General features: G+C 36.2%; 1 protein-coding gene across 1 annotated transcript in view; it reads left to right on the plus strand.

Moving 5' to 3' along the window:
- ASCC3 (activating signal cointegrator 1 complex subunit 3) overlaps positions 1-7,328 on the plus strand; it is a 402,674-nt gene extending 395,346 nt beyond the window's left edge. Inside the window, 3 exon segments of the mRNA XM_006148783.2 lie at positions 3,405-3,614; positions 6,249-6,424; positions 6,517-7,328. Of these exon segments, the coding sequence (XP_006148845.1) occupies positions 3,405-3,614; positions 6,249-6,424; positions 6,517-6,643 (513 nt within the window). The 3' untranslated portion in view covers positions 6,644-7,328.
- The last annotated feature ends 7,649 nt before the right edge of the window (positions 7,329-14,977 follow it).

Raw genomic sequence — 14,977 nt, forward strand, 5'->3', positions numbered from 1 at the left:
TGGTCGACTATGTCGGATTCGAGCAACATAGCCATTATGCTAACTGCTGATCCCGGGAGCCCTCTCTTCAAGGTAGTTTTTTTTTTATGTTTAATATATTTTCACACAATTCTCAGTTTCTTGTTTCTGCCCCTTTCTTTTTCTAATTGCTTTATTGCTCCTGGATTCTAAAGTATTCTTCCAAATAAACTCCTTGTTTGTGAGCTATGTAACTTGCATAAAAAGACAAATCCACATTGTGAAAGAAGGCATGAGTTCTCTCTCCAGACAGTCTTTGGGAAGGCCAAAAATATGAATGAATGATGCCAGAAATATTTGGCTATCTAGACCTTTAAGTCTTACACAGTTTTATCCTCAACATGTCAGAGTAGACGTCCAGGAACTATAACATAATTAATATATTGACTTGCAAATGCAGATATTAAAGAAACTTCTAAACCATGTCTTTTGTTTTTCCAAGTGGAACTTATTTTTCAGCAAGGCTTGGGAAAAAGTAGAACAAGCCTCAACATCTGAATGACTGTTCAGTTTCTGTTGAGCCTAAAATTGGCACAAAAAAAGCTATTTAAATATTCATAATAAATGCCTACCTTTCTAACTAAATTACCATCAAAATTATGAATAAAAGCAATATATTTAAATCAAAACAAGGCTTCTGTTAGCAACAACAGATTTCTAAAATAACATACATTGATTTCCAGCCAGGTTTTAGATGTGATAAAAAATTAGAACATTGTTATAATTAGTTCAGGGAGAACTCAGAAGTAAACTTACTTAATTTATTTGCATAAATTGCCATTCTGTTATCTTTAAAACCAAATGCAAATTGGCTCTGTCTGATACGATGATGGTTATTTGGCTCAAAAGTGCTTCAATTTGCAGAGCAATCTGGTGTCGGCTCTGCAGTGAGGCGATCCCAGGTAACATACAAATCCTGAATTATTCCAGAAATTAGTATGTTTAAAGCATCAATTTAAGTGCTAATTGCAGTAGTAATGAGAAAAAGCAGTACGACTGTGAGATTTGCATCTTCTACCCCATCAGTATGCCTGGAACGGCTGCTGACTGGCAGAGGATTTGGCTGCTAATTAAATAATTGTATGCATGGCAGTGCTCATGCCTGATTCAATAGATGAAGATTAATCCTCAGATAAATATGTTTGGCTGGTATTGAAAAGTCTTAGCAGTTTCTTTAAAAATAGCTCATGTTTTATATACATAAATATATATACCCAATAAATATATGTGTACATATTACAGGTGGAAAAATAATAAAATAAAGTCCAACAAAGATTACATACATATAGGAAGCCAATTAGGATTTTGGGAGGTTTTAAATCCCAATAAGAAGCTAATAACAGAAAACATTATATCGGTAACTAATTTAATAGAACAAGCAAAGAAACATATAAAAGTGTTGCTTCATGTGACCAGTGTTACTTATGTTGTCTCACAAAATTAAATGCTTGACAGAAATTATGTATTTAAGTTTCCCTTTGGCCATTTTTCCATGGTTTTTAGGAAAACATCAAGAGGTACAGCTTCTATACTTAGTGACTAATGGTTCTAGCAGGGGATAGACCATCATTTGTGCTCAAATGACATTCTTTGGCTTGACTATTTCAGATTCTAGTGCCAGATATAATTTCAATTTCATAAGACAAGTTATAGGATTGGAGTTGAATTGAAAATTTACATTGGTTTTATATTTTTTTTAATTCCTAAGAGGTAATTTCATTCATCAGGGCCACTTCATTTTAATTAGGAATACTCAGCAGCACTAAAGTCTTAGAAAACAGGAAATCAAAGCCTATGTGGAAATCTATAGTATATATTAAAGGAATAAAATGAAAATCAAAAGTAGAGTACATATAGTTCTAAAAGCTAACTTACAAGGTAACTGATAAGACAGCCAATGTATTGTGAATTTTTCTTGACTGATAATGACGTTGTGCTGTAATTAAAATATAAAAAGATGACAATTTCAGGGAAACCTTGTGTTTGTTACATCCTTTGCATGGTCCAAGGAGTTCATTCCTTCAACATTGGCAAACACTTATTATTTGAATATTGTTTTCTTACAAATATTTTTCAGTTTGAAACTAAGATTGGCTTTGCATTATTTATTATTTACTTTTTTTAGAGAGGGCATGTGCACTCACCAGAGAGCCAGAAAGCGAGAAATCTCCCCTGGGGGGTTTGTACATGGGAGCCCAGTGATGTAACCATTACACCATCTGCTGGTCTTGGTTTTGCACTTTTTTTAAAGAATTATTGTAATTTTAGTGATCATTATTATGTTTAATTTGACTGGGGGCAGGGGGATGAGAAAGCAAACTTCCAGGTCTAGGATTCAAACTGTGGTTGGCCATGTGAGAGTCTAGTGCATTAACCACACCACCTGTCAGCCCTAGTGTTACACTTTTATTATGTGCCCTTTTACTTGGTATTCTCAGCATAATGCTAAAAATACAATTGTTTCTAGATAGAACCCTAGATTTATAGAATTTCTTATGATTCAAAGACATCTAGAAATGTTTCCCTTTCATGATAAGTAAAATAAATTTTCACCATGGACCAAAAAATGTACAATAAGTGGTCAATGGATGATACTTACATCAACAATTACAAAAATGTTTTCTAGTTGCCTTTATATCAGCTAGTAATGTTCACCTTAAAGTCATTTAAATGTTACCATAGTTGCTCCTGTAAAATAGAACAGTTCAATGACAAACATTTTTTTTTATTGCCAGAGGGTATATGCGCTCATCAGAGATAGGAAAGAGAGAGAAAGAAAGCAACCCCCTCCCAATTTGGGGCATAGTCATACCACAATCCCTTTTTCTCTATTCCTCCATCCCAGTCAGGATTTGGGATGCTGGCACAAATACCCAGTGTGTTTTTCAAGCTGCCAGGGCTGGGATTCAAACCACAATTGGCCATGAGGGATTCTAATCCCAAAGCACAGAGCTTAACCACTCTGCTATTGGGCCATCCCTGAATTTGTTATTTTTCAGTGTAGTCAATAGCCATGCAATATCAGGAAGAATTTATATAAAGGGATCACAGGTTTAGATAATGATAAATCCTTTTTTAGTTGTTTTTAACAGGGCTTTAAACTAAAAAGACTAAAGAACACATGATTTCTACACACACATACATGTGAAGATCAGTGGATTCTATCAATGTCAGTATCCTGGTTGTAATATCATACTCTAGTTTTGAAAAATGCAAGTATTAGGGGGAACTGGGTAAACAGTGCTTTGAGTTGTAAGGGACAATACAGCTCCACTGATTCCAGGACTACCCTCAACATTAAAAGGTGACTTCATCTAAAATCACACTATTTCTTAGTCAATCACTGCATTTATGGTAACTTTTTTTTCCTTTCTTTTTTTAATTAGGCATGGAATTTCTTATCTCGCTTGCCAGTGATAGATGTGGGCATAAGTGTTAAAGCCTCATGGGATGACTTAGCTGAAGAACATAATGAACTTTCCGTCTCAACTCAAACTGCAGACAAACGAGATGACAACAAATGGATCAAATTGCATTCTGATCAAGAGTATGTGCTGCAAGTTAGCTTGCAGAGAGTTTACTTAGGGCCCCACAAGGTACAGTATTTGGTTTCCATTCTCAAATATTTCACGCCAAATACCAGCATGCACCACCACGCGTACCTTTAATATGACTCGTGTGTCCGTGTCATTCATGAATCCTACTTTCTCAGCTGGCCTTAAGCTATGAGTCAGCCTTTTGCAGTTAGTCAGTTCTCACGTGCCATTTTTCATGCCCAGAATATCCACCTTACATAATAATCTATTGCCTAGAGTACTACTCTCTCATCGTCTGGGCTACAGACAGGCCCGCAAAATTCCCTGAAGTGCCTGTTAAAGTGCAGATTCTTTGGCCCTGCTCCATACTGACTGAGTCAGCCAAAAGGAGGAAGGGTGATATCCCAATCTATACTTTTACTCAGTATCGCAAATGATTTTAAGAACTTTCACGTTTGAGAGAAACTGTCCTAGAGGTACTCTGTTATATTGGAACCACAGTGGGCTAGATGTAGATGAAATTGAAGCGTTACCACTTAGCCCTATGAATTTAAATAAGACACTAAGCTTTACTGAGCCTCAGTTGCCACATCTGCCTTCATTATAATGCAGATCAGAGAGCTTTGTCAATGTTCATACAGGCCAAAATGTACTGTATTTTTATTTCAAATTACTGTGCTCTTTTCTGTTGCCTCTGACCCCAAAATTAATTATTTGGTCCTCTAAGAATATTAGTACACAGCATGTGGGCAGATTGGTTTCCAGTGCCAAAATAATTGACATAAGAAAGAATTTGTCTTCTTTATAGCCCAGCAGATTCAGGGCTCTCCCACATCTGGAATAAGCTAGCAGGCACAAAGTTGTAGTTTGTTAGTATTTTTGCATCTGTTTTCACACACAGAGTGGTCAGCAACTTTATATTGCTATGTCTTTTCAGTACTGTGCCTTCAAATTCCACCTTATTTTTTCTCTAATTCTAAACATCAGTGTAAGCGTGAAATAATTGGCCTCCGATAGGTTTAGATGACTTAATGTGTTCCAACTTATAAAAAAGATATAATCATAGGCTAATAATAGAAATAAATACAAATAGCATAATTACCATAAAAATAAAATCATAGGGAAAATTGGTTTTTTTTTTAACCCAAATTCTACTAAAATATTAGTCATGCTTGAAAAACTCTACATTTTTTTAAAGAGGTTTTTTTTGCTATAGGGTGTGTGTGCTCGCCAGGCAAACAGAGACAGAGAGATAGAAAGCAAGAAATCAACACCCGGCAGGGATGGCCATACCACAGTCCCTTCTCCTCCATTCTCTTCTCGGGACCTTTAGCACGCATGCATGCACATGCACCTGGTGTGAGTTTAAGCCACTGGGTCTGGGACTCGAACCGCAGTCGACTACTTGGGAATTCAGTGACATAGCCATTATGCTAACTGCTGGTTCCAGAAAACTCTAAATTTTATTTCTAAATGATATAAAAATACATTAACCTGATACCAGCAGGTGGCATGGTGGTTAAGGTGCTGCACACTCCCACATGGCTGACCACGGTTCAAGTCCCAGTCCTGGCAGCTTGCTTTCTCACTCTTTCTCTCTCTCTGTCTTTCTCTGATCAAATTAAAATAAATTAATGAATAAATAAAATTAAGTAAATACTTATAAAAAATGCATTACCCTTTGACCCCTAATTTAAAATGCTGTGAGAAACCTCTATCTAGAATACTGACTAAAGTTTCATTGACAGCACATCATTATCAGTACATCATTAATACTACATTCTGTGCATAAAATTATCGTAAGGCATCACTGGAATAGTCTCACATTTCATAAAAATCAATCTAAAAGATTTCAAATGCTCTTACTATGTTTATATCTAATCTTAAATTATGGTGAATTATATATTTTATAAATTGCTGGACTTAAAATTTTGCATTCCTCAAAGAGAGGGCCTTTTAAAATTATCATACTAGGATATGTGCTTTTTTCATGTGAGTTACTTGGGTGGAGAAAATAAGCATTTATATAATATAGATCTCACAGTCCAGACTGAACTCTTGACTAGCTTTGTTTATTTTCCTAAGCATTAGTTCCTTGTGAACAAGGCTTGAGAGATACAGTTAACATGTTTGTGTCTCAATTTGTTCAACTGTATGTAGGATATAAATATTAATGTAGAGGGCCCACAGGTGGCATGGATGTCACTGGGTAACTGGATCCCATATGACTCAAGGTTTGAGTCCCTTCTGTATCCAGAGGCACAGAAAATCTTGCTGGGCACGTGTGTATGCCTGCCCAAAATCCTCAGAGGAAAAATGGAAGAAAATGATTGTGTCATGGTATATATTTATATGTGTGTATATATATTAATTGTAGAATTACATGAGAATTTACTAATTCGATGTTAAGAACTGGAGATTTGTATTCTAACTTAGCCAAATATTCTGATAGTTACAGCCACAAAGTAGTATCTGTAATGTGATGATACTTAAAGAAAGGGAGGTAATGGCATATTAAAGTCATTAAACCAAAAAGCAAGAAAATTTTAAAAACCCAAGTAGATATGCTGAACTGTGTAGATTTATGACCTGTAAGACAACATAGCCCATTAACCACAACCAGCTGGTGTAGAAAGTCGAGATATTACTAAAGTTTTATCTTTTTTTGTTCTTTTTTTTTTTCCTGGTTTACAGGGAAAACAAGAGAGCTGTGCAGTTACTCCTCGGTTTCCCAAATCAAAAGATGAAGGATGGTTTTTGATATTAGGAGAAGTTGATAAGAGAGAACTTATTGCTTTAAAAAGAGTAGGATATATTCGAAATCATCATATGGCTTCCCTTTCTTTCTATACCCCTGAAATACCTGGGAGGTAAGTAGAATCTAATCACCAAAGTTCCAAAATTAAATATGACTATTATTAAACAGATCATTTTACACATTTGTTTTATCTTCACATTTTAGATATATCTACACACTGTATCTCATGAGCGACTGCTATCTTGGCCTGGACCAACAGTATGACATTTATCTCAATGTCACCCAAGCGAGTATATCCTCAAAGCTCAATACAGAGAGCTCTCATGCGTGACTGACCTGACAGTGAAGTAACCGGACCTGAACAATCCATTGGAAATAAGTGGCTAAGAAGTCTAGCTGTTCGGTCATCTATACAAAGTCAAATTACTTGATGTTTACTAGATGGAATCAACGTCCAACCTCTCAAGACATCCAGGAAATTGACCATGGCTCTAGCCTTGACTCCAACAGCATTAAAGTTAGCCACAGTGGCCTTTCAACAAATGTTGCCTTTCATCGTGTGGTCTTTGTGGATTTCTGGATATGTACGATGAATAAGGATGTAGGATAATATTTCAATTTGTGTATATTTGAGATGATTTAGGAGTTATCAATCAAATTTTACATCTGACAATGTACTGTTTACATGAATATTAGCTTTTTTTTAAAGGAAAGTGTATTGCAGCGTGACAGTATTAAGATTTGTTATAAAGATTTCTAACTGCAGCATAAAATATGTAGGATAAATTTCTAACATGATGCACAATGTGTCTTATTAGCAAAATTTATACTTTGATATGATCACATGTAGAAGTAACTTCAAGAATTTCTTATGGTCATAAATGTTTAATAATATTTTATGTAAAATTATATTAAAGAACCCAATGATGTAAAAAAGAAAAATGAAATATGCTAATCTGAGAAAATATAGATACTGTCACTGGTAGAAATAAAATATATAGAGTGCCACTTCAGGACAAGCTGACTCAGTTTTTTTATCCCCTGTTTCCTTCCCATTACAGCCCATCTTATTCCTCTGTTCTTTCCTTTCTTTTCTGCTTCAAGATTTTAATAGCATTCTCTTTGTAATATATTTATTTACGTAAGGAATGAAATACAGTGAAATTCTTACTGTAGCATGTATTGACCATATAGTACAGTTATCTGTATTTTTACTCTCTGACCCAGGTGTGAGCCAGAGTATTTTTGATTCTGCAAATAGATTTTAGCCTATGAAAAGGAAATTTCTCATGACCAAATAAATTCTATTTTAAGATGGAAATGCTTTCTCAAACTAAAATGTTGTTAAAATTTAATGACCATGGGACCAGTACTTAGTGTAATGGCTATGTTGCTGGACTGCAACGTAGTCGATCGTGGTCTGCATCCTGGACCCGGTGGCTTAAAACTCACGCCGGACGTGTGTGCGTGCATGCCCAAGATCCTGAGAGGAGAACGGAGGAGAAGGGATTGTTACATGGCCATCCCCCCTGGTGAGTGATGTCTCACTTTCTGTCTCTCTGTCTCTCTCTGTCTGGCGAGCACACATGCCCTATAGCAAAAACCTCTCCAAAAAAAAAAAAAAATTAATGACCATGTAATATGCATTCTAATGAAATGAGTCTATCCTTGTGATGTAATTTCAATTATTTCTTACCCTGAAGTGAATTTTTTTTTTTTTTTTGGGAGAGGTTTTTTCGCTATAGGGCGCGTGCGCTCGCCAGACAGACAGAGAGAGACATAGAGACAGAAAGCGAGAAATCACCCCCCAGGGGGGATGGTCACGCCGCAATCCCTTCTCCTCCATTCTCCTCTCGGGATCTTGGGCACGTACGCACACGTGCCCGGCGTGAGTTTTAAGCCACCGGGTCCGGGACGCGAACCACGGTCGACTACGTGGGAGTCCAGCGACATAGCCATTACGCTAACTGCTGGTTCCCTGACTTAAATTTTTTAAAAATATTTTCCAATATAGCTGTTACAGGTACTATAATTTAAGTTTTTACATGTTTAAGAAGAAAAAAGAATAAATACAGTGATGTCTTGCTTAATGACAGATACATTCTGAGAAACACATCGTTAGGCAATTCATCACAGCGCAAATGTTAGAGATTATCTTTACACAAACCTAGAGGCTATATGGAATAGCCTGTTTGCTCCTAGGCTGCAAAAAACATATTCAGCAAGTTACTGTACTGAATACCGTAGGTAATTATTATACAATGGTAGGTATGTGTATATCTAATCATAGAAAAGGTATAGTAAAAATGCAACATAAAAGATGAAAAATGGTACACCTAAATAGAGCACTTACCATGAATGGAGCTTGCAGAACCAAAAGTTGTCCTGAGTGAGATTTAGGTAGGTAGTGGTGAGTGAATGAGAAGGCCAAGATATTACTGTACACTACTTAGGCTTTATTAAGCACTGGATACTTAGACTACACTAAATTTATAAAAAGGTTTATTTTTTCTTCAATAATAAGTTAACATAGCTTATTATGACTATTTAATTTTATAAACTTTTTATTATTTTAGCTTTTTGACTTGCAATAACATCTTTTAAAAGAATCATTTCTTTATTTCTTTTTTTTTTTTTTTCTTAATTTGACCAGAGAGAGAGAGAGGGAAAATGAGAAAGCAAATCTCCAGGTTCAGGACTCAAACCGCAGTGGGCCATGTGAGAATCCAGCACCTTTAACCACCATGCCACTTTCCAGCCCTGACTTGTAATAACATTTAAAATACAAACATGTTGTATATTTTCACAGAACGTTTTCTCTTTCGGATTTCTTATTTACCTTTAATCATTGTACATCTCTATAGCATAAATATGGGGGTTTTTTCCAAAGCATTCATGCAGTGCATAATAATCAAATCAGGGACATTGCTATATACATTTATTTTCAACAGAGAATTTTACATTCCTGTGTCTATTAAAAGTTTCTTGCCTGAGCCTCTTCCACCCATACATTCTCCCTCGCATACATTCTCATATCTTTGCTTGTCCTCCTTAATATTATATCTGAATCTTTCAGTTTCTGCCATAGAGTACAGACATTTGGTATATACTGAACAGGGACATAAAAGTTTTGACTTTCATACTTTGGCTTATTTCACATAGCACTAAGTCTTACATATTCATCCACTTTGTATCAAATGACGGAGTCTCTCAGGGGTCCAGCAGGTGGTGTGGTGGTTGAGGTGCTCGACCAACCGCAGTGTGAGTCTGGGACCTGGTAACTTGCTTTCTTACTTTCTCTCTCTCATGAGCACACATACCCTATAGCAAATGAAAAAGAATAATAATAATAAATAAAATAATTCTTTAAAATAAAATGACTGGTTCTAATTCTTTAATGGCTGAGTAGAATTCATAGTGTATCTATGCCACATTTTTCCAATTCAGTTATCAGTTCTTGGGTCTTCAGTTTATTCCATGTCATAAATTTTGACTAATGTTGCACTAAATGTGGATGGTCAAAGTATCTTTCCAACTCAGTGTTTTCCTGTCCGGTGGTTAAATATTGAGAATTGTGATTACTGGGTCTTTTGGTAGTTCTATTTGTATGTTTTTGAGATTTGTTTTTACATTGGCTATACTAATTTACATTCCCACAAACGGTGTAGGAGAGTTCCCTTTTCACTACAGCCTCATCAGTACTTGTCATTCCTTGTTGTTTGTTTGTTATCATATCCATTCTGACTGTGGTTAAGTGGTATGTCATTATAGTTTTGGGGATTTTGTCTGTTTTTCATTTTTGTGATAGGGCACATTAGCTCACCAGAGTGAGACAGAGAAAGGGAAAGTAAGAGAAAGAAAGAAAATGAGAAGTCACCACTAGGGGGATAGTCATACCACAATCCCTCCTCCTCCATTCTCATCTCAGGATTTGGGGCATGCATACTTGCCTGGTGTGTTTTTCAAGCCATGAGATCTGGGACTTGAACCACAGTCAACCACGTGGGATCCAGTCACCTTAACCACCATGCCACCAGGTGGCCCCTCATTGTGGTTTCGATTTTCATTTCCCTTGAACATTTTTTCATATGTTTTTTGGCCATTCATATGTCTTCTTAGAGAGTTGTCTGTTCAGCTCATTTGCCCATTTTTAAAAACTGGATTACTCATTTATTTTTGTGAGTAAACTGCTTGAGTTCCCTATCTCTAGCTGAGGCATAGTTTGCCATTCTTTGAGTCGTCTCTTCATTCTGTTTATTGTTTTCTTGCCTGTACAGAGGCTTAGATTGACGTAATCTCCGATGCCTATTTGGGGAATTGTTGCCTGTGCTTTAGGGGTCTTATTTAAGGTATCTTTGCCTATCTTCAAGCATTTCCCCCTCTGTTTCCCTCCAGTAGTTTTATAATCTGAGGTTTTCATATGGGTATTTGATCCATTTTTAGTCGATCTTTGTTAAGAGAGGAGTCCAGTTTCATTTTTCTGCAAGTGAATATCCAGTTTCTCCAGTACCATTTGCTGAAGAGACTTTCTTTTCACCACTGAACTGTTTTGTGTCCCTTTGTCAAAGATTAGTTGGTTGTAAAAAAAAAAAAAATCAGTTGGTTGTATGTTTTGTGGTTTATTGCTGAGTGCTCTATTCTGTTGCATTGGTCTGTATCTGTTTTTGTTCCAGTACTGGGCTGTTTTGGTTATCACAGCTTTGTAATATATTTTAAGATTGGATAGTGAGATGGCTCATTATTCTTTTTGCATAGTATTGCCTTGACAAGATGAAGGGTTTTGTAATTTCTGACTCATTTCTTATTGTTTTTTTGTTTTTTTTACCGTATCTATGTAGAATGTCACTAGTAATTTGATTGAAGTCACACTGAATTACTAAATTAATTTGGATAAAATTGACATTATTATATTGATTCTTTCTATCCAAGAGCAAAGAATATTGTTTCCATTTTTTAATACACTCAATTTCTTTTTCCAGTTTTCATAGTTTTTCTTCTAGAGATCTTTCACTCTTTGGTTAGATTTATTCATAGATAAATGTGTGCATGTGACTGTAAAAATGGAATTGCTGGGGTCAGCAGGTGGCATGGTGGTTAAGGCTCTGGACACTACCACATGGCCAACCACAGTTCAAGTCCTGGACCTGGTGGCTTGCTTTCTCACTTTCCCTCTCTCTCTCTCTCTTTCCTAGTTCAAACTAGGTATATTGTCCAAAAATTTGTCTACCTTATCTAGGTTTTCTACTTTAATGGCATATACTCACTCATAGTATTCTCTCATGACCTTTTTTATTTCCATTACATCTTTTGTAATATTGTCTGTTCATACAAGGAAAGCTTAGTTTTCTCTCTCTCTCGTCAAATTAAAATAAATTAATTAATGCATGGATAGGTTAAATAAATAATTCTTCAGAGGAAAAAATATTTTTAAAAATTGGCATGGCTTTCTTCATTATTCCTCAAACTGGTCATTGTTGGTATATTAAAATACTGTCAATTTTTGTGTATTGACTTTGTACCCTGTCACTTGACTGAATTTATTAACCACTAGGAATTTTTTTACTAATTTTATTTATCTGATTCCTTTCCCTTTTTTTTTCTTTTTTTAAGAGATTTTTTTTTGCTATATGGCATGTGCACTTGCCAGAGAGAGAGAGAGAGACAGACAGAAAGCAAGAAATCACCCCACAGAAAGGATGGCCACACTACAATCCCTTCTCCTTCGTTCTTTTTTCAAGATCTTGGGCACACACTCACACCTGCCTGGTGTGAATTCTAAATCTCCAAGTCCAGGACTCGAACTGCGGTTGGCCATATGGGAGTCCAGCAATGTAACAATTATTCCATCTGCTGGTCCCTATTTTTTTGTATTCCTTCATTCTTAGTTTCATTTATGTCTGCTCTAATCTTTATTATTTCTTTTCTTCTGGTATTTTGGGGGTATTTTGTTGTTGCCTTTCCTGTTCATTGAGATACATTATTAGGTTACTTGGTACCTTTCTATTTTTTTTCTTGTGAGTACTAATTACTATGTATTTCTCTCTTATGATTGCAGTCTCTGTGTCCCCAAAATTATGGGGAGTTGTTTGTTTAATGTTGTTCGCTTCAATGAATTTTTGATTTTGGTCTTCATTTCTTCAGTAGTTTTGAAGTTATCTAGGAGTAGATTGTTTAGTTTCCATGTTTTTTGTGTATTTGGGAAGATGCTGCTGTTAATGTCAAGTTTAATTCCATTTTGGTTGGGAAGGATGCTAGATATAGTTTCTATACTTTTTAATATTAAAGGTTTATTTTGTGCTCTGTTAGTTGGTCAGTGTTTAAAAATGTTCCATATTGGGGTGATAAAATGTATTTTGTTATTGGGTAAAATGTTCTATAAATATCTGTCAGGTCCATTTAGTTTATGATATCAGTTAGCTCATATGTCTGTGTTTGGTTTTTTTGTCTGTCCAGTGATGACAGTGGGTGATGAAATTCCCAACAATTCATTTGTTGCAGTTTATTTCTCCCTTTAGATCTAGCAGTCCTTCTTTTATGTATATGGGTGCCCTGGTTGTAGGAGCATAAATATTTATAATTGTTATATCTTCTTAGTGAATTAATTCTTTTAGTACTATATAGTGTCTGGTGTCTTTCTACAGTTTTTATCTTGAAGTCTGTTTTGTCTAATATCAATATCACAATTCCAGCCTCTTGGTTTCTGTTTATGTGGAATATGGTTTTCAGCCCTTCACTTTTAATCTACATGTCTTTTTCAGTTGTGAGCAGCATTTCGGTGGCTCCTGTATTTTATCCATTCAGCCAATCTGCATCTTTTAACTGGAGAATTTAATTCATTAGCACTCAGTGTTATTATCAATATGTACAGCTTATCCCTGTCATTTTGTTAGCCATTTTTGTACTTGCTTTGTGTTCTCTTATTTGGTCTGCCTTTTGTTTTCCTGATGTAATATTAACTATTTCCTGAACGTTGTTCTAGCGTCAGTAAATTCTTTCAGCTTTTGTTTATCTGGGAATGATTTTATTTCTCCTGCCTATTTGAGGATCCTCTTGCCTGGTATAATATTCTTGTCTGAATTCTTTTTTTTTTTTTTTCAGGATTTTAAATATGTCTTCCCATTTGTTTTTTGACTGAATTGTTCCAATTGAGAGGCCTGAGGTTAGTTTGATGCAGTAATCTTTGTAAGTGATGTTTCTCTCTTGTCACATTTAGAATATTGTCTTTGTCTTTCATTTTTACCAGTTTGCCAACTATGTGCCTTGGAGAAGACCTTCTTGTATTGACTCTATTTGGTGTTCTTTTATTTCCTGGATTGGTATGTCTATATGTCTCCAGGTTTAGAAAGCTTTTAGATACTGTTTCTGAAAGATTTTCTATGCCTTTACCCATCTTTTTGCCTTCTGGAATACTCATGCAAAATATTCATCTGCTTGATGATCTCTAAGATTTGCTATCAATTATCTTCTTCTTTTTTTCTTTTTTCTTTTTTTTTTTTTTTTGAGAGAGATTTTTTATGTTGATTTTTTTGCTATAGGGCACGTGCACTCGCCAGACAGAGAGAGACAGAAAGACAGAAAGCGAGAAATCACCCCCCAGTGGGGATGGCCACGCTGCAATCCCTTCTCCTTCATTCTCCTCTCGGGATCTTGGGCACGCATTCACACACACCTGGCGTGAGTTTTAAGCCACCGGGACCAGGACGTGAATTGCTGTCAACTACATGGGAGTCCAGCAACATAACCATTATGCTAACTGCTGGTCCATAGAGAGAGAGATTTTTGCTATAGGATGTCTGCACTCACCAGAGACACAGAGAGCGAAAAAGTGACAAAACATCCCCCTCAGGGTGGGGGAGGGTGATAGCCACACCGCAGTCCCTTCTGTTTAATTCTCCTCAGGATTTTGGGCACGCATGCACACACACACACCGGTGTGCATTTCAAACAGCCAGGTCTGGGACTTGATCCATGGTTGGCCATGTGTAAATCCAGTGCCTTAACTGCTATACCACATGCTGGTTCCTGTTGTCTTCATTTTTATGGTTATCTTCTTCACTCTTTTCGGCAGCTTGGACTAATTTGGAGGTTTTGTCTTCAAGGTCAAAGATTCTTTCTTCTATGTGGTCTGACCTGCCATTAATACTTTAAAGGGAAACTTTGATATCCTGTATTGCATTATATTTTTCATCTCCAGAAGTTCTATTTAGTTCTTTTTAAAAGTGTCAATCTCTTTTTTTTGTTTAGAGGTTTTTGCTATAGGGCATGTGCACTCGCCAGACAGAGACAGAGAGACAGAAAGTGAGAAATCACCCCCGCAAAGGGGATGGCCACGCCGCAATCCCTTCTCTTCCATTCTCCTCTCGGGATCTTAGGCGCACATGCGCCCAGCGTGAGTTTAAGCCACTGGGTCCGGGACTTGAACCGCAGTCGACTACATGGGAGTCCAGCGACATAGTCATTACGCCAACTGCTGGTCCCAAAGAGTATCTTTCTCTTTATAGAAACTCTCCTTTAAGTCATGAAATGATTTTCTCATCTCCTAGAATTGGTTATTCATTTTTTCCTGTATCTCATTGAGTTTTGTTATAATGAATATTCTCAATTCTTGTTCTGACATTTTGTGATTTCTTGTATTTTATCCATCATTGGTGAGTATATTATGTCA

The sequence above is a fragment of the Tupaia chinensis genome, unplaced genomic scaffold, assembly GCF_000334495.1.
Source record: "Tupaia chinensis unplaced genomic scaffold, TupChi_1.0 Scaffold000244_1, whole genome shotgun sequence".
In the NCBI taxonomy this organism is placed as follows: domain Eukaryota; kingdom Metazoa; phylum Chordata; class Mammalia; order Scandentia; family Tupaiidae; genus Tupaia; species Tupaia belangeri.